Genomic DNA, 19,908 nt, shown 5'->3' on the forward strand with positions numbered 1-19,908 from the left:
GTGTGTAGATAATATATTGAGAAGCGTTGGTGTGGTGGAGGTGGTGGATCCTTGCTGCTGCGCATACCCCTGGGGGAGACATGGGGGGCAGGTGCATCCCCAGACTTGTGTATGAGGGGAGGGTGGGCTGCCCACTGGGCTCAGGGCCAGGGGTGGCACCAGCCTCTTCCTGGTTGGGGGTCTGGGCCAGGGCTGGGCTCAGAGCAGGAGTAGGGTGGGATCAGATGCATGGGATGGGTGATGGTGGTCCTGGGAGGGGTGGCTATAGCTTCCCAACCCCCTCCCCCCCAGTGCTGCACCTGCTCGGGGCACTCTGCTCTGCTGCCTTTCCCTCTTGAACCCCCTGCTACAGGGCAGCCAGGGGATGCATGGCCAGTGCAGGGCTCCCAAGGAAAAGGCAGCAGAGCAGCCCCAAACAGAGGCAGAGGTTTGGAGGGCTGTAGCCACCCAAAAATTTCCCATAGGCCCTCCCTCATAGCCACCCCTCCAAGCACTGCTGCTGCGGCCATCCCACCCTGCTCCAGTCTGCTCCGAGCCCAGCCCCAGCCCAGTCCCCCTCCAGGGAGAGTTGGGTGTAGCCTCTGACCCCAACACTGCAGTGGGGTTACAAATCTGGGAGGGCACAGGCCCCCCATGCCTCCCCTGGGGGTGCGCACAGCAGTGAGGAGCTGCCTGCCTCCCCATGCTGCCTGGAAAAGCTGCCTGCGGCTTCATCCTGCTCCTGGCCCCGGGGTCCCATTTACCAACCTGGCTGGGCAGCCCCTGCCCCATTCTCTTCCTCACCATGGGATTCTCGATCTGCCCCCTCCCCACACCCCTGCCCTCCCTTATGTCTCTTTCTCCCTACAAGCTTATCAGCAGCACGCTGCTCTCCAAGCTGCCGGGCTGCATTCCTGGCTGCGTGTATGCGTGTGGCTGTGCACATGAAAGCAGTATTTATCAGTTGCATTACTGGTAGTAGCTACACTGGCCAAAGAAAGCTGATAGCCAATAATATGTATTTTCCTTTTATTGGTACTGATCTCATATGCCACCGATATATTGGTGTACCTCTATACTTAACCATTTTATAAGTGAGGAGAGCAGAACTAAGATTAAAAATCAAAGTTGCCTTCCAGATTTGGGTCATAGTTTCATAGTTGGTAGGGTTGGAAGGGACCTGAGCAGATCATCAAGTCCGACCCCCTGCCATGGCAGGAAAGAGTACTGGGGTCAAACGACCTTGGCAAGGTGTTCATCCAGCCTTCTTTTAAAGACCCCCAGGGTAGGAGCCACCACCTCTTCTCTTGGAAGTTGGTTCCAGATCCTAGCAGCCCTGACAGTGAAGTAGAGTCTCCTAATATCTAGCCTGAATCTACCCTCTGCCCACCTGTGATGGTTATTGAACAGATATGCTGTTTGAAGTGCTGCAAATGCCTTTGGATGTAAATATTGTTAAAAAAATTCTCCATTTAGCCTCCTTTAATTATATTGGTTAAATGGTTAACTGATAACACAGCAGCTGGAACACAGTTGGTGCTGGGAGCTGCATTCCCGGCCCTTTGGTGGCATTGGGGGGTGGGGGGAAGGAGGTGGTCACAAGCCTAGCCAGACAGCAAACCCAACATGAAGCCCTTCCTTGAAAGTGAGGAGCACCTGTGAATGAGCAGCTAATTGCTTAACTGATGAGTCAGGCCACTGTTTGTTTTACTCTTAAAACTTCATAGGCTATGGGTACTAGTCCCCCTTGTCCCTCCTGTCTTCCAGTTCCTGCTGGGATACTGTGTGGCTTCCCTTTTTTCCTTTCCCTGACAGACTGTGCCCTGTCCCACATGAAACAATAATTGGTAAGCTAACTGGTTACCACTGGGCTTACTGGTTAAATGATTAACTTTTCATTCCTACTTTGGTGTGCTTCAGACAACAAGGGTGCAGGCATCCATGGGTAAAGAAGCACTTTCAGAAATGATCCTGGGGAAGAAAGGGGGAGAAGGAACATATTTTAAGTGCTTACAGGGCAGGGAAGGAGAGTTGGGTGGATGGCAAGTGAGTGCTTGGCTATCCTCTGGAGCCTCCAGAGATCTAGCTGGAGAGCAGTGTTGCTTCTGAAATGCACAGGGAACTTTGGGGAAAATGCATATTGCTAAAGTGTGCCAAATTTGAAGTGGGATTCAGAGTTCTTCAACTGCATGTCCCTTCCATGGCCTCAGTTATGCAAAACTTTCGTGACTTTCAATAGAGGAGATCCATATAATGTGGCTTAGTAAAATAGGGCTGCACTGGGATAAAATTTTCTCTTCTTTTGCTATGTCTGATGGTACATGTTCTGCATCTTGGATCTATGTGAATGCTCCCTTCAGTGATGTGTATGTACACAAATACATTGTTATTACGCCAGTTTTGACCAACTGTCCCATTGTGGATGAATTTGTAATGGTAACTGATTGATGTAATTTAAATGACCCACTTTCCATACTCTTATGGAAGATGTGTCAGGATTAACTTCAAGTTTTCTAACTTTTATTGGTTAATACATTCTTTATAATTTTTCAGATGATTTGTTTTTACTTTCATATTGCTTTTGCTGTGAGTTTGATTTTTATTAACATAATGGTTGCTTTTTTGGCTAGGTTTCAAACTGTAGCTTACAATTAGAAATGCTTCAATGTCCTGTGATAACATTAGAAGTTACTAGTGCTCAAGACTTCTCTGAATCTAGCACTTCCCTTTTTGTCACATTTTAAAGTTTCAGGGCACTTACCCAGTTAAAAAGTGAGCCTGGAAGCTAAATGGCCTTTGGGTGCACAACAGGATAGCTCTGTCACTGTACAGCTTGAACTAAATCACCCCTGCTGTAATCTGGTCTTAAGCCTAGTACCCAGTCAAAGCCCACCTTAATGTTTCATGTTGTTATTTCTACCCTATATGGCAAAATAAATTGACATACCAGTCTTCCCTTTTCTTCCCAGAAGGATTCTGTGGCTGAAACCCTCTAGGAGAGCTAGTAGAAAGGTTGACTGTTTAAAAAACAAAAACAAAAACTGAGTAACAGCAGCAACAGATCTCAGTAGTACCAGGAAGAGTGAGTGGGTTAATGTGATCTCTGTTGCCTGGGTTTCAAAGAAATGTATCTAAAAGTAGGGGGCTACTCCTACTTTAGAAACCTTAATGATATCTTTGGTTCCCAACTCTAAAGTGTTTCTGGGTTTGATAGGTGGTAATGTGTGATCATCACTGCTATCAACATCTGTATATGCAGACTCTGTAACTGATCAGTGGACTTTTCTGTTCTGTGTTTTTTCTGTTTAAAAAACAGTTCTAGCTTTATACCACAGTTTTCATTGCAAGACATCTGTAATGCATTAGCCATTCTCTTGATTTGAATTTGTTTTGTTTTATTAGGCTTGGATCTTCTATTAACCATGAGTCTTTTGAGGTTGCTTGCAGCTACCTTAAAACATCCTGGCATTCAATTTTTGAAAAATCAAGATGTGGCCAGAAAGGTATTTCTACAGAACCGACTTTATGTTTCATCCAGAGCCACAGAACCATTCCTGAGTGGAAGTAATTCAAATTATGTGGAAGAAATGTATTATGCATGGCTTGAAAACCCTAAAAGTGTTCATAAGGTAAGCTACATATTAATACAAAATGATACTAGTAAGATTAAGTATAGATTGATTCCACTCTTGTTGGTGATCTTAAACCAAACTTTTTATTAGGGAATTTTATAAAATGAATAAATATGAATCTAATTTCCCATATATTAGTTGTTGCAATCATGATATACTTTGAAACTGGAAATCTGGTAACCCTATGGGAACGCAGCATGGCAGGGTGTAGAGCAGCACCCAGCAGCTAAGTCTGTGGACGGGAAGGAGTGGGGGGAGGGGGAAGGGTTTATGGGGCCCCAGGGCTGGGGCAGGTCATGGGACGGAGCCACGGGAGGGTTGTCCAGGGGTGCAGGCTGAGCCTCTGTGCCCTGCTGCCTTTGCTCCGGGAGCTGCGCACTGGCCATGCTGCATCCCTTGCCTGCCCTGTGGCTGAGTTGCCTGCGGTTCTGTCTCATGACCTGCCCTGTTACCTCCCTCACTGTGTGGGCCCTCAATTTGCCCCCGCCCCTTCCCTCTGTCTCTCCCTGCCCCTTCACCTCCACAGACTTACCTGCTGGGCACTGCTGTACATGCCACTTGGTTGTGTTCCTGACCTCATGCATGCTGTTGCTGCTCTTATGTGTTTGTCTGTGCATGCACCTCCCTGCCTCTACCCCAACCTTCCTGCTGCAGGAGCCCGGAGTCCATGACTGGGCTGCCCTTCGGTCCTCTGTGCTGCCACCGCTACCCTGCTGTAGTAGTCCGGAGGCAGTGGTGACGGCTGAGTGGAGCCCAGGTGTGGGCTTCAAAATCATGTGTGCGGTTAATTGGTTAAAAAAAATTAATGCAAGAACCAATTAATACGTTAATCGCGCGTGTTAATGGCGATTAATTGATAGCCCTAGTTATTTCACTTCTGTTTGGACATTCTGCTATTCTGCTCAGATGTATCTTGTCAACTTGCATCTTTTGTTTAAACTTTTAAAACAAACTCCCCTGTCTCCCCTTTTTTTTAAAAAACTTTATTTTTAAATGTCCACAAACCATGGGTCTCAACAGTATTTTACTTTCTCATAAGATTGAAAAATTTGGTTGCTCACTCTTTTAACATACAAGGTGACTTTGTTTCAGGTTTAGACTCCAGCATCGTTAGTGTTTTGACCTTAGAAATACTTCCCTGAATATGTAGATATTAAGGAAACTTCTGCAAAGCTAAGGAGAGATTAAACCTGGTTAGATGGTAGGTTACAGAAGGAATTTCTCCTATATTCCCCTGTTTTCCCCACCTCATCTCCACTTGATCCTTTCCTTTAGAAGCATCTCTGCTTCTGCATTTGTCTGTCTTCTTCTGAAAGTAGCATTCAAAACAGCTTTGGGAATAAAATGTGACATGAGCTCTGAAAAAGGCATCATTATTTCTGCTTATAGAATGATGTCAGGGCCATAGATCATAGGGAAGGGGCTTGACAAGGCTCAGTTATTACTATCACAAGATTAATTGCAAAACGGCATGGTTGAATATTGAGTACATAATGGTAACCATGTTTTCCTGTATGCAGCCATTCTGCTGTGAGTATTTAATTCCTTCCTTATATTGTATACTTGGAAATCAGTGTTATAAAAACAAGCTTGCTTTGTATGAACAGCGATGCTATAAAATTAGCTCAGGATGTGTGTTTCTGTCTTACTTGAGAGGACAAAACTGCTTTAAGTTTCCTCCAGTGATGCTATAGTGTAAATAACCTATTTCAGATTAGTTTTGTAGTACTGCATAATATGCGATGATGAAATGTCATCATATCTTTTGACATTTTGACTTATTTTGAAATTAAAAGCTCAGGCATAGGTATCTAATGTATTTGCTTCTGTGGGAAGATAGAAGTTTGCTCACAACAGAGGATCAACCACTGGGGATCAACATCCATTTTTTCTTTAATAATTCTTGTTTATAGTTTATGTCCCTATGCCATTGACAGTCTCCTATTCCTTGGTATAACTCAGCCCAATGTAGTCAGATCTCTGTTGAATAAAGAAAGAACTGAGAGACTATTCATTCTACTGAGAGAGTTGTGAAACTGAGTGGGTCTTTTATACATTCAGTTGCATAGCAGGCATTATTAGCAGAGATAGACACTGATACAAGAACTCCAAAAGGCTGTACTCTGGTATCAATCTTGAAAGATGCCATATAAGTTCCTGAAAGTTGATGGATGTGTGTCTAGGAAAAACTAATTTTCTTTAGCCAAATGATGTATTTTCCCTCCCCTCTGATTAAATGTCAAACCTGTTCAACAAATCAATACGTTCAAGAACATTGAAAGCAGAAGTGAAATGCATGAGATTCCTTCCCTCCATCCACATATGCCTTCAAATGTAGCCTTTCAGAAGTTGTTTAGAGCCTCATAGTTGTACATCTTCAAAACTTCTATTCAGATTTTATTAACAAGATTGCCAACTTCTGCCAAAGGCAGTGTTGTTCCATTGCCTGTGAGACGGCCTATGCTGCATTATAGCATCTAAAAGTACAGTCTCTTGGCATTTGACAGGAAGTTATATTATATTGCTTGCTCACTACTCAGTCTCTTAAAAAAAAAAATAAAATGAGTGTTGGGGGGCTGGACATAATTAACATTTTGCCTGGATTACTTGAAAATATAACTTTGAATTCATGTCAGATCTCCTCTGTAAGCTACACATTTGAATTAATAAGATATTTGGATTTTTTTAATGTAATAATGATCTTTCATTTTGAATTACCAAAATAATTCCTCTGCTCTGAAGGCCTTAAGTATCACTGTGGAGACATGCAAATAAAAGATTTAAAGTTTGACATAGGGAGGAAGACATTCAGAGCTCTGGCATCTGAGTAACTTTAAGCAGTTAACAAAGTGTGAACCTAACACTCGATTTGAAAGGTTGTGCCCCCTTGTTTGATACCCATTTAAAAACAGTGGAAACCTAGCTCTCTTGCTGTCAGTTTTGTGCAGTACAAGTGACTGACTGAAGAGTTTCTTTAGCTGAGCTTCAGAATATCTGTTTCAAGAAGAGTAAGGATGTGAAATCTCTTGATACATAATTTTTTTTCCTGAATAAAAAGTTCTCTGGGAAGTGGGGAACCAAGTTTTCAGTAGAGTGATAGGAAGAGAGCAGGCTGTCAGCATAACCAGGTTGCTGTGCTCTGTGCCAGTTCAGGATGACACATGTGGATGGGACAGAACTTTCAGTTATGCAGGTTCCCTGGAAGAATGCACCAAAGTTAACTAAATGGGAGAGACAATTCTATAGCACTTTGCTAAGCTTTTAAAATAGTTGTAAATAAGAATAAAGAACAAAGTATGTTCTAAAGCTTTGGGGCTCTTAAACAACTGAGTCTAACCATTGTTCCAGTTTCAGCTCTGTCCACTGAAGTGATTTGATGACACTTGGTGCTTCTTTAGCACCTTTTGTCATAAACCCTTAAAGTGCTTCCATAAATATAGAATATTATGAAACCCCTGTGAGCACAGCAGCATTGCCATTTTACAAGGGGGAGGGCTGATGTTCACCAAGTCATGCATGTCTGTATTGAGGTAAGAAAGGAGCCTTCTTAATAATGCTCAATGAACAAACGAAGGGAATTTATTTCTTAGGATGGTATATAGTGGCTGTACCCTTGGTGCCCAAGCCTTTTGCTGCTGGAAGAGAGAAGCTGTAACTTGAAACTGGAGTACTTTGAAACTCTGGCTTAGGCAGTTAGGAGTACACAGATTCAGGATACTCTGGCCAGTTTTTCGTGTCAGACTTTTGGGATGCACTGTCTGCCTCTGGTCCCCACTGAGTAGATCTAAAGCTTGTCAATAAACCAAAGATTGACTTCCAGCTTTGTTATTCAGTGGGAACTAGGTATCATGACTTAAGTAGCAACATTTGTGGTTTAATTAGATTTTTGTAGTTATGGCAGATTACAAGTTTACAAACACCCTGAAGTCTAGATTAATATAATGTTCCAGGATGATGAGGAATAGGAATGATACTGACCAACTCATTCAGAAAAACACACACCTGACATTGAACTTACACTGGTATTTTTCTTCTAACAGAAAGCTCTCCATCATGGCAAATGCTTGCATTCAGAACAATAAACTTATAATGAACAATAAACTTACATTCATAGGGAGCCATTAATTTGCCACAGAAATTGTGTATGTATTGAAATATGACAAAGGCCATTAACTAGTTGATTTTGATTCTGCAATGGTGTGATGTCATTCATTGTCACATCTAGCTGCTCCTTTTGCCATTGTGAGTTTTATTTGTTCCAACAAAGATATTTCCTTTCTTTTCTATACCGCTATCCAGTCTTGGGATTTGTTTTTTCAAAATGGCAATGCTGGGGCTCCTTCTGGTCAGGCGTACTTACCAGACCATTCATCACTGCTTCAGAGCCATGGACTGAACCAGACAGCATATAAAGCCGAAAAACTAGTTGAGGACCACCTAGCTGTGCAGTCTTTGATCAGGGCTTATCAAGTAAGTATATAAAGTATTCAGTGTTCTACTGGGAGCTTTTTCTGTGCATGTATTTACTGATTTTTGGTTGGGAAAATAAAGTAATGCTTCTCTGAAATCCACATGCTCCATTTGCTAGAATCTTTTGGGTGTGAATGATGATAGAATTGCCACAGAGTTACTTCATATTGTGAACTAGCTTTTTCTTTAATCTAGTGAATATGTGTATATATTTTAGGTAGATGTGTGCAGTAAAGTGAAACTTCTGATCATATTCCATAGTGGACTTTTTCACCTGAATTTTTTTCAGACCAAGGAAAACAGTGATCAATGTCCAGTTATATTTTCATTGGCACCAAATTCTCTTTCTATGGGAAAAGGGAAGGAATACATTGGAATTCCCAAATAAATCAGAATGGATTGTAGAGCTTGACACAACGTACTTGACCAATGGCAAATTGGCTAAAAATGAAGTTTTAGGGGAATCTAAACACTTTTGTGAATTTATGTGAATTTTGCTGAATAACTTTGGGGGGGAATGAAATTTTAAAAAATGCCTAAATGAAACTTTTTGGAACTCTGAAATGTTTCATTTAGACCCTTTCTCTTGCATACATTTTGTTTAGAGACAGACTTTTTGTTTAAAATAGATGTAACTTTAAACAAAGGGGAACCTGAAAGCAGAAAACAGTGTTCTCTGATATGACCCAAAGTACATTTTTTCAAATAAACCTGACAAATTTTGGCTTGGCTTTATGTGAACCAAAAATACTTTTGAGTTGTTCTAGAGAAGTGGCCAGACTGAAAAAAATTGTAATTATTCCAGCTGTATTAATTGTGAATCCTTGTTACTGGGAATAGATGCCCCACCCCACCCCCCAAATTGATCCTGCACTATTTTGCTTGTACCACAACATCATTTGTTTGCATAGTATCATGCTTATCTTAGTATTGAGAATGATCCAGTATGAGTCTTGATAACTCAAATGTGTAGCATCGTATGGCAGATAGGTGAAAGGGACTATATAAATACAGGCACCACTTAACCAGTAGTCTATTCAGAAAACACTTTCACTTTCAGGCTAGCCTGATGTACTTCGCTTGGCACTGAAATTTGTAGCAAAACTCTTAAATAAGTGTGACTATAACAAAAGGTTTAGCTGTTGTGCTTCTAAAAAAAACTGTTGGAAGCAAAATGCTGGAAGAGAGTGACTTTCCCTTTATTTGAAAGTGGGTGTTATCTGATTTGATCAATAGAATAGAAATATCTGCACATGGCAAGAGTCTGTGCCTCTGTGACAAACAATGAAAGGATTATCTAAGGCACCTTGCTGCCTTTAAACATATGTAGTCTTTTGCTTGCTACACTGAATGGCTGCTGTCAGTTTGTAAGCAGCTTCTCCCTGATAACTAAATCTAATAGAGAAAAATACAGAATTTTCATTTCTTAGATTTGCCAGTTTTTGTGCTTTTTGCAGTAGACTCCTACTTTACCAAAAGACCACTAATCTACAACTTTCTGTAATACTGACTCTGTTTGGTATTAGCTCTGACATTTTAAAACTAAACTTCCTGACTTCTCTCACACTATGGGTAATGCAGATTTTCTGATCTATTTCCACAATACCTAATGTTAAGCCATGTAGTTCTGAGTGTGAAGATGCAAGGAAAATGAATAGATTGTAAATCTGTGTATTTTACATGTTTTACCATATTTGAATTGAGGGCAACAATGATTTTTTTTGTGTAACTTTTTCTCTCCATTCAAAGGTTTGACTTGTGTCCTCACAGATGCATCAGTAGGAAGGAATGGGTTCTCAGAGGAAGATATAGTTTGATGAAATCCTTGAGCAAAAATTTAAAAAGTTGCCAAATGTATTAAAACCAAAATCATGAAACCACTGGTTTTCATGTAGTCTTTTGCCACACCGTATCTTTTTAAGTGGTTCTCCAGCTATGGTGGATGGAGTTGCCTTGAGCAGTAGACCACTGTGGTTTGTAAAATGGTGGGGAGAGGGAGGGGAGAGTGTGCAGACATGCAGAATAAAATAACTGGAGAATCTGAGTTATTTTAAAACTAGAGTGGATGAAGCTTGTATTGGTGGGTTGGAATTTTCCATTAATTGAAAGAATGGCCTTTAAAAAGAATGGCCTCCTGCTTGCCTTCACCACTGCAGTGATATGTGAAGTATTAAATTGGTGAATAAAAATCAGTGTTTTCTAAATTATTGTCCTCCAAACATGATGAATCTAGTAACCATTTTTAACAACTTTTTCCTCTTTTAAATATTAAAAGTTGGCAATCTAGGAATGGTGACAGTCTTATGATTTACACAAGTCTCTAAATACAAGTTTTAAAACAAGAGAGGAGAAAGTAATGAAGCTGTTTTGCCAGGAGCTGCAAAATGCTGACCAAATGATAAATCTAAGTGTGGCGCATAAGTACTGTAAATCTCCCTTGACATCTTCTGTGTCTGCTTGTAGCAATTAAATTTCTTTCTCTTTTTTTTCTTTTTAGCCTGATGACTTCAATACTTTTACTCTTACGCTGAACATGAGAGTTGTTCTGAGACTAGAGAACAGTTATCTGTTACAAAAATTAGTTAGCAAAGATAACTGAATGTTGATATCCAGAGAGAATTGTTGTTTCCTTTTGCCTTTGTTCCTTTGCTTTTTCCGCTTTCCTCTTAGTTAATACAGTTGATTGGGCTAAACACTGAATGACAGAAAATGAGTAATACCCAATGGAAATATCTTTATGGATTCAATTCAGCACTCAGTACCAACAGGACATATTGATTACCATCATTAATGCAAATAGGATTATTTACCATAATAGGGTGTTTATACATGTGCTCTGGGAGGCGGGGTGATGTGATTTAATTTGCGAACCACTCTAATTAAAAGTGCCCAAGTGTCATGTGTATTAGCATCCCTGCATTGAAAAAAATGACAGCAGGGCACCTTGAACTAAAGCTTGTTGAACAAGCTTTAGTTCAAAGCACCCTGCTGCCATTTTTCAGCACAGGGACACTGATACACATGAGGCTGGAGGCCACTGGAGCACATTAATTTCCATGCTCCAGCAGACTCAATTAATTGAGCCAGCTCTGACACTCTAGATTTACAGCACATTGGAGCAGCCTCCCTGCATGTGTGTAAGTGCCCATAAAATATGTTTATATACCAATGTAAGAAGCACGGGGGTAAAAATGGGAAGAATTGGAGCTCCTAGTACAAATTGCAAAATTCTGCTGTAATTAGGATTACAGAGTGTGATTGGATAGTTCACATGACTAGAGTATAATCCTGAATGGTTATAGCTTGTTCAGGAAGGATAGGAAGGAAGAGGTGTTGCACATATATACACTCCAGCCTCCAAATCAGGAGAAAGGTGGATGGTGCCTTCTTTAAATAACTTACAGAAGCTTGCAGATCACAGGACTTGGTTCTCATATGGGTCTTTAATTATCAGGATATCTCTTTGGAGGGAAACAAAGAAGTACACAAGCAGCCCAAGTAATTCTTTGAGTATGTGTGGGATAACTTTCTGATTTAGATGGTAGAGAAGCAAACAAGGAGGGAAAGCTCTTAACTTCCTGTTCACAAACATGGAGGAATTGGTTGAGAATATGAAGGTGGAAGGTAATTTAGATGACTGATCATGAAATGATAGGGTTCAAGATCCTAAGGGGAGGAAGGAAGGAGAGCAGCAGAATAAAGGCCTTTGACTTCAGAAAAGCAGATTTTAACAAACTCCAGGAAGTGGTGGGCTGGATCCCGTGAGAAGCAAGTCTAAAGGGACAAGGAGTCTAGAAGAGTTGGCTGTACTTTTAAGGAGGTCCTCTTAAGAGTACAAGAGTAAGCTATGCTGATGTGACTGAAGAATGGGAAGTGCAACAAGATGCCAGCCAGGCTAGGCAGGAATCTCTTCAATGAGATGAACTAAAAATGAATCCTGCAAGATGTAGAAACTCAGTCACATTACGAGGGTAGTATATAACAAAAAGCCAAGACACAATTTGAGATGCTGCTGGCAAGGACATAAAAAGGGACTTTATAGGTACTGGTATGTCAAGAAGAAGACCAGTGAAACTGTACATCCCTTATGGAATGCAGAAGGCAGTCTGGTTACAGATGATGGTGAGAAGACTGAAGTGTTTAATATCTCTTTTACTTCAGCCTTCACAATGGGGCAGATACTGGATGATAAGTTTAGTTGGCAGCAAAGATAAGGGAGAGACAAATAGCCTAGAGTAGTAGAATAATAGGTTAGTGATTACTTAGAGAAGCTAGATGATTTCAAGTTGGCAGGGCTGTATGGAATACACCATAAAGTACTGAAGAAATTGGCTGAGCTAGTTTCAAAGCCATTGGTTATACTCTTCGAGAATTTGCAGTGGTCAGATGAGGTCCCAGGTGCTTGGAAAAGGAAAATGAGGATCTGAAGAATTACAGAGCTAGCAGCCTGACTGTTCCCTGGAAAGATCATGCAGCAAGTCCTCAAGGAGTCAGTTGTGAAACACCTAGGGGAGAACAAGTTGTTCAGACAGAGTCGGCATAGATTCACCAAGAGCAAGTTATGCCTGATCAACCTGAATTCTTTCTGTGATAAGGTAACATGCTCTATGGATGGGGGAGCAAGCAGCTTATTTGGCAAAGCTTGATTTAGCAAAGCTTCTGACAGTCTCCCATTACATTCTCATTAACAAGCTAAGAAAACACAGACTAGACCAAGTACTGTAATGTGGAAACATAACTGGTAGGGCACTTGCTTTCAATGTGTAGTCATAAATGGCTCAATGTCTAGTTGGGAGGAGGTTTCAAGTGGGGTTCTTCTCAGTCAGGAATTTTTTAATATCTTAATGTAATGATTTGGACAGTGGGATTGAGTACATACGTATCAAATTTGCAGATGGCACCAAGTTGGGTGGAGCAGCAGACACTCTGGAGGGAAGGGATAAGATCCAGAATGAAATGGATGGACTGGAGAAGTGGTCCACAATCAATCAGATGAGATTCAACAGGGACAAGTGCAAAGTCTTACACTTGGAATAGAATAATTTCATGCACAGATGCAGATTGGTTTAGGCTGCAGTACTGGGGAGAAAACATAAAGGTTACAGTAGACCATTAGCTGAATATGAGCCAACAGTGTGCTCTTGTTGCCAAAAAAGTCAACAGCATACCGGGTTGTATCAACAGGAATATTGATTGTAAATCAAAGGAAGTGATTTTTCTGCTCTATTCAGCACTGGTGAGGCCTCACCTGAACTTCTGTGTCCAGCTTTGGGCCCCACACATAAAGAAGGATGTGGATAGATTGGAAAGAGTCCAGTGCAGTGGAACAGAACTGATTGAGTGCCTGGGGGGCGAGACTTATGCAGAGAAGCTGAAAGAACTAGAGTTATTTAGCCTGCAGGGGAGAAGAGAGATGCATGACTTGATAACTGTCTTTAAGTAGCTGAAGGGTGATTATAGAGAGTGCAGATGGGCTTTTCTCTGTGGCTGTAGGGGCCTGGATTAGGAGCAATGGCGTCAAACTACAGCTGGGGAAATTTAGGTTGGAGATTAGGAGGAACTTTCAGACTATGAGGGTGTTCAAGCATTGAAACAGGCTACCAAGAAAAACAGTGGAATCTCCATCCTTGGAAGTTTTCAAGAACGGGTTATATAGACACTTGGCCGAGTTGGTTTAGTCTGGGATGTTCCTGCCTTGAGCAGGAGCTCGACTGGATGACCTTGTGAGGTCCCTTCCATCCCTACTTTTGTATGTTTTCAAGTTGGCAGTCCTTCCCCCTGATTTTTCTACCCTGTGCATCTTTTTCTGACAGTTTTTACTTTTCCCTTCTTTTACATTTTTTTACTAAAATGCTGCCAGACTAATGCACAATTAGATGTTCATTTAAAGGGCCTTTTTGGTCATTTTTGTTTATAGTAGACACTGAGCCTGAGATTGCTGGGACTTAAAATAGAAGTGGCCACTTTCTAAGTTAGGAGACCCCAATATGCTAACTCCAAGCCACTAGCAGACTTATGAACCTTCTGCATAGTCAGAGCTCCTTGTTGAGGAAGACCTGTTTAAGTTAAATCTTCACTTATTTAATGAACTAAGTCATTGATCTGGCAGCATCATATCCTGTTCAGAATGTTAGTTGCCTCTTGTCAGTTTCTCAAGTTTCCGAATCTATTTATGCTGAACTTCTTTGCCATTCTTTTGGTCAGATGGACAATGAAGCTGCTTCTAGAAACTGGTGCATGTCATTTCCATGAATCTCTATATACAGGATACAGACCAGGAATTTAAAAATCCTACTGTCCTGGAGAGCATGTATAAATATACTAATACAAATTTTTGTATAGATTTATATCCATATATAAATGGATACTAGCTATGCCAAGTGGGGTACCTGTTGCAGAACAAGGTGAAACTTTACAGTTTTAGGATGGTCTTACTAAAAAAACTATCTTGAAACCTTGGTATTAAGGCCGAATGTCTACAATATGTCTAGTCTTCCACTGAATCTTTGATAAGAAAATGCAACTTTGCTTGCAAATTGTGGGGCTTGCATGTCCACTTCCAGGCTCTTGCCATTTGACTTGTCATGTTAAGTTTTAAATGAAATAGCTTTTTGTTCTTTTTCCTTGCAATGCTTGAAGGGTGCAGGCTGTCACACAAGGATCAATTTTTCTTCCTTTTGGCTTCATTCATCATGGCCACTAATGACGGTTCTGGAATTGGAACATGGTTTATTATTATCTGGCTCCCTGTTAGTGAAGAGAGTTCTGTTTCTTGCCCTCCCTTCCTCACTCCCCAACCAGGCCATCCCTGACTAGATCTGTAGCTTTGAACCCAAAGCTGCCTCTTGTTTTGTATACTGTAAACTAAATTAGTGATATAGAAATAGAAGAAAAAAGTACAAAATACATCCAGCATGTTTTGATTGCTATGTCCAATATAGTTGTCATAGTTCCAGACATTGTTCCATACATAATCATTAATATACCTGTAAATACTGAACAAATTATGTATTCTTACAGATGCTGGAAAAATGGAGCGCTGAATTTTTATTTCTGGCATGCAAAGAATTTCCTCGGCAATTAGCACTTCTTGTTATATGGCTTCATTGTAAAGTTGTATGTAAAAATGGCAGTGTTGTGATTTTGAGATCCTCTCTTTGTATGTGGAGTTATATCTGATTTTGCCTAAAATAAGGTACTTTGACTACTTCTGCTAATACTGCAGAGAAAATACAGCTGAGGGAGGTGAAGGCTCTCTACTGACATGAGCATTGTTTGCTCAATTCCAGTTGCATGCATTTGTGTAATCCTAGAATCATAGAAAATTAGGGTTGGAAGGGACCTCAGGCGGTCATCTAGTCCAACACCCTGTTCAAAGCAGGACCATCCTCAACTAAATCATCCCAGCTAAATCATGGTAAACAGTGATATTGCACAGGGCTTAACTTGGCTTGAAGAAATTTTGCTGCTGGTGACAATGCATCCAGATGTGAAGAACCATGGCTTGACTGTCAGAGCCCAGGCTCTACTTACAGGACTTACAGTCTTTTACTTGTAAGTGGAGCCCACCTGATATAGAAATCAATGTACCTTTAGAACTCTACAAGTCACTTTTTAGAAGTGCCTTTTTAGACTAGAACTGTACCTCTGAGAAATGTTTGGTTATTCCCTTGTGCACTAAAGCCACAATTTAGCCCTTAGCATAGCAAATTTTAATTAATTCTTTAATAAAAAGTAATATCTGTGTAAAATAGTTGAGTGTTGTTGTGAAAGTGAGAAATACATTATAAACAATGTCTAAACAAAGCCATTTTTACACAGCATGGAGAGAATAGTGTTTGCTATTTGAAGCATATTAAATACTATATCTTTGAGATACTGCAGTAAGTCAAGTAACTTTTGGCAAGTATTGCCAATGGCAGTTCCTAAACACCTAACTCAGAATTGTCTTGAATTTGAAAGTGGCACTCAACTGCTGTTAGCTTCATCTTGATTTTATGTAATTAGGCTGCTCAAACCTTCTTGAAGTAGAACTGGGAGGACTTGTACAGTATTTGTAACTTCTTTTCCTATCTGACATGGATTTTCTTTAATACTGGCAGTACAGCGCTAGTCTTTCAGTGGTAATATCTGTTCCACCAACATTTTGGTATCTTTTTCTTAGGACTGTATGATTATAGCTCTGCGTTGTCATTTACCATAGCCAAAGAACATTTTAAGTTTACTACTATAAACTGGACAAAGTTTCTTAAATTTTTCCAGAGCTTTATAGACCACAAATAAGAAAAGGAATGCTTATTTATTTATATTTTAAAGTGAAATGGATGTAAGAAAGATAATGTAGTTGGTTACACCTACACATTAGTAAGGTTCAGTGTTTTATAATAGAAAAACTCAGTGAGTATATCCCATAACACGCTCCTCCTTTTTGGGATTAGTGTTATCTTGACTTCCTTTGATCCCAGGAGGTGTGTGTGTTGTAGGCAAAAATGTCACCAAACTCTCTCCTTTGACCAGTTTTGTCAACCTGATTTCTTTTATTTAATTACATTTTTTCTTCTCTTCAGATCCGTGGGCATCATGTGGCTCAGTTGGATCCCCTAGGAATTCTGGATGCTGACTTGGATTCATTTGTTCCATCTGACTTAATCACCACTATTGATAAACTGGGTGAGGACTGTATATTAAATCCATATGTTTAGGTGAGCTGTGCCCTGGTGTCACAGTCGGTAGGGAAGATTACTATAAAATAATTTAATATTACCTTTACTTGGATAGAACAACTCATAATTAATTAAATGCTCTTCTAGCTTTTTTGTGATATTTTACAAGAAATTCTTTCAACTTTGTATTATGATGCATTTTATGTGAGTCTAGAGTGACCACCCACATGGAAACTCTGAGAACAGAACATTCCCTCATACTTGTACTACTTACAGTTAATTCAAGTAAAAACATCTGTAGAAGGAACAATTATGTTCTGGTGCTCTTGTGCAGAAGTTTGGGGAGATCAAGCATGGTTCATAACATTCAGGAACTGAGAGGCCTGACTGAGGACACAGTAACTTGTAATGTGCATGTGGCAGTTGTCTGTGGCTGGATTATAGTATGGTGGCTAAAACCTTCTAATAAAGTTTCCTCCTTTCCATCTTGGTGACACCATATTGTATTTTCTTTAATTGAGGGACAGAGGGTTTGGAGGGGATGGGTGAAACTGAAGGATGGTGGAATGGTGACCCAGGTATACAGTAAGTGAACAGGTAATGCTTATTACTTGTATATAAAAAATATAGGGAATGGTCATATACAGTTCAGAGTTCTAGACCACATCTAAACCAATAAATATTAGTAGGTATGTCTATATTGCTTATCACTAGGTTATCTTAGTCCTATGTAATAGAGATCTTTTATTTTTCAGCTGCTAAAATTCCCAATTTTGTAGTTCAGTGATTCATGCAGTCTCTTCTGTTCTATGAAAACTGCTCCTAGGAAGCTTCGGAGAATGCGTTTTTGTGAGTGAATCTTTCTGTGGATGATGAACTATGCATTAAATAGTTTTTCATCTGACAACATAGCAACTGTAGAGGTGCCCAAGCTAGTGTCATAGTCCTGCAAATGCAAGTTCCCTCTTGCTTTCCTAATATGAAGTCTAAGCTGAATCTTTTTAAAAGAAAAATAAAATAGTCAGTATTCTGAAGACTAATCTTAAGTCTTGCAAACACTGCTTGACCCTATCTTGGAAGTATTCAGGAATACCTTCATCTGTTAGATAGCATTGTTGTGAGAGATGCCAGAATATGATCAATATAATTCCTATTGTTTTGAAAATTTAAGGATATATTAGAATAAAGAGCACCTGATGGGCAATGTTTATCAGTATTGGAGCCCACCAATAATCCATAAGGGAACTAGGTAAAGAAATTTAAATTGGCTTTCTTTGGCCCAAAGCTTCCTAAATGCTAGACATAGCAATGGCACAAAGAGTGAATAGTAGTATTCTAACAGATATTTGCTTAATTATGCTTGTAATCCCTCTAGTTCTGCTTCTTCTAAATCTGGTTATTAGGAAAGACACACAAAATGTAGCATTCAAATATATAAACGAAGAAGCACTTATGCACTGTGATTTCTCTTTTTGCATGATGACATCTTTAATTAGAGTAAAATGCCAGCCAGAAAACACAGTGGACACTTACTGAGTTTGACATGCTCTTAGTAATATATTTTCAAATGCTGACACCCTGTAAATAATAAGTTTGATTAATTAAATCCTTGAAACTCTTCCTTATGTCCAGCCTGAAACGGTCTTGCAGGAGTTTATAACTATTTGACCTTGTCATCTCTTGGGGCACTCTGAACAATCGTTCCCTCAGATCCTGGTGAACACCCCTGAAACTTACAGGTAGCCATCAGATCACCCCTGAGCCTGCGCTTTTCCAGGCTAAAGAGTCTCATAACTCTGAGCCTGTCGTCGTAAGGTCTGTTTTCCTGACCTCTGATCATGTGCGTGGCTCTTCTGTGGACTCTCTCAAGCTTCTTCACATACCTTTTGAATTGTGGGGCCCAAAACTGGATGCAGTACTGCAGCTGCGGCTTCACTAAGGCCAAGTACAGTGGGAGAATGATGTCCCAGGATTTGCTTGAGAAGCATCTATGGATGCAAGCCAGCGTTTTGCTCGCTTTACTACCTGCAGCATCGCATTACAGGCTCATGTTCATCTTGTGTTCAATGATGACCCCCAAGTCTCTTTCTTATGTAGTGCTAGCCAGTGTAGCATTGCTGAGCCTATAAGGATGCTGCAGGTTTTTCATCCCAAGGTGGAGAACCTTGCATTTTTCAGCATGAAACACCATCAGGTTCTTGTCCTCCCATTTGCTGAGTCTGTCCAGGTCAGCTTGGATCGCCCTCCTGTCTTCGGGTGTGGATGCTTTGCTCCAAAGTTTGGTGTCATCGGTGAACTTGGCCAGTCCGCTTCTGACTCCAGTGTCCACATCATTGATGAAGATGTAGGTCCAAGGACAGAGCCTTGGGGGACCGCACTGGTCACAGGGCACCATGACGATTGACTTCCGTCAACCACCACCTTCTGGGTCCGACCACAGAGCCAATTCCCCAGCCAGGGGATCATGGTGGACCCGAGGCCACAGTTGGCCAGCTTTGCCAAGAGGAGGTGATCATAGGATACCAGATGGAAGGCTTTAAGTTAATAGGAAACTGAGGCACACAATATTATTACAATACAACCAGTTAATAGAAATATTACAATAAACCCCATAGTTCATCAAAGTATGCATTTCCTGTTTAAAAATGCGGTAGGGGATGTGGTTTAAAAATGCCAGATTTATAATTTTAACACGTACAGTACTTTTGTTAGCCCTTCATTCCCCAGTGCTGAGATGTTTCTTTTTAAGCTGTCTTGACATTCATATAGTGATTCTATTTTGTACTTTTTGCCTTTCTCATGCCTGTCCGCTCATCAATGACTACCCTGCAGGGTTTTATGGTTTGCATGAATCTGACCTGGACAAGGTTTTCAGATTGCCTACCACCACCTTCATAGGAGGAAATGAGGCAACGCTTTCTCTACGAGAAATCATCAAGCGGTTGGAGGTTAGTGTGGCAATGGTTTTATAACTACTTTTATCCGGACAAAATATATCGAATCAGATTGTTCCCAGTTGTTGACAGTTCCTAACTACAACGATAATCCATTCAAGCTGTTAACAGGGCAGTTAATGTGGTCTCCATTGACATGAGAAGTGACCCTCAGCTAAGATTTCTGGAATGGTTGGGGCTTAGTCAAACTCCTCCTCCCCCCCCCCCCCC

At 40.6% G+C, this 19,908-nt stretch overlaps 1 protein-coding gene across 4 annotated transcripts in view; it reads left to right on the forward strand.

The window, feature by feature from the left end:
- Positions 1-19,908, forward strand: part of OGDHL (oxoglutarate dehydrogenase-like) — a 136,215-nt gene that overhangs the window by 17,616 nt on the left and 98,691 nt on the right. For 2 of the 4 annotated variants that reach the window (XM_019502278.1, XM_019502279.1), the window contains exons 1-6: positions 1,303-1,424; positions 1,747-1,826; positions 3,382-3,608; positions 7,911-8,081; positions 16,649-16,751; positions 19,577-19,692. In XM_019502278.1, the coding sequence (XP_019357823.1) occupies positions 1,375-1,424; positions 1,747-1,826; positions 3,382-3,608; positions 7,911-8,081; positions 16,649-16,751; positions 19,577-19,692 (747 nt within the window). In that variant the 5' untranslated portion in view covers positions 1,303-1,374. Of the gene's footprint in view, positions 1-1,302; positions 1,425-1,746; positions 1,827-3,381; positions 3,609-7,910; positions 8,082-16,648; positions 16,752-19,576; positions 19,693-19,908 lie in introns of those variants that run through there. The other 2 variants (XM_019502281.1, XM_019502280.1) reach the window with 2 other exon arrangements.

This window comes from Gavialis gangeticus, unplaced genomic scaffold (assembly GCF_001723915.1).
Source record: "Gavialis gangeticus isolate Ggan-Ray unplaced genomic scaffold, GavGan_comp1, whole genome shotgun sequence".
Lineage (NCBI taxonomy): Eukaryota > Metazoa > Chordata > Crocodylia > Gavialidae > Gavialis > Gavialis gangeticus.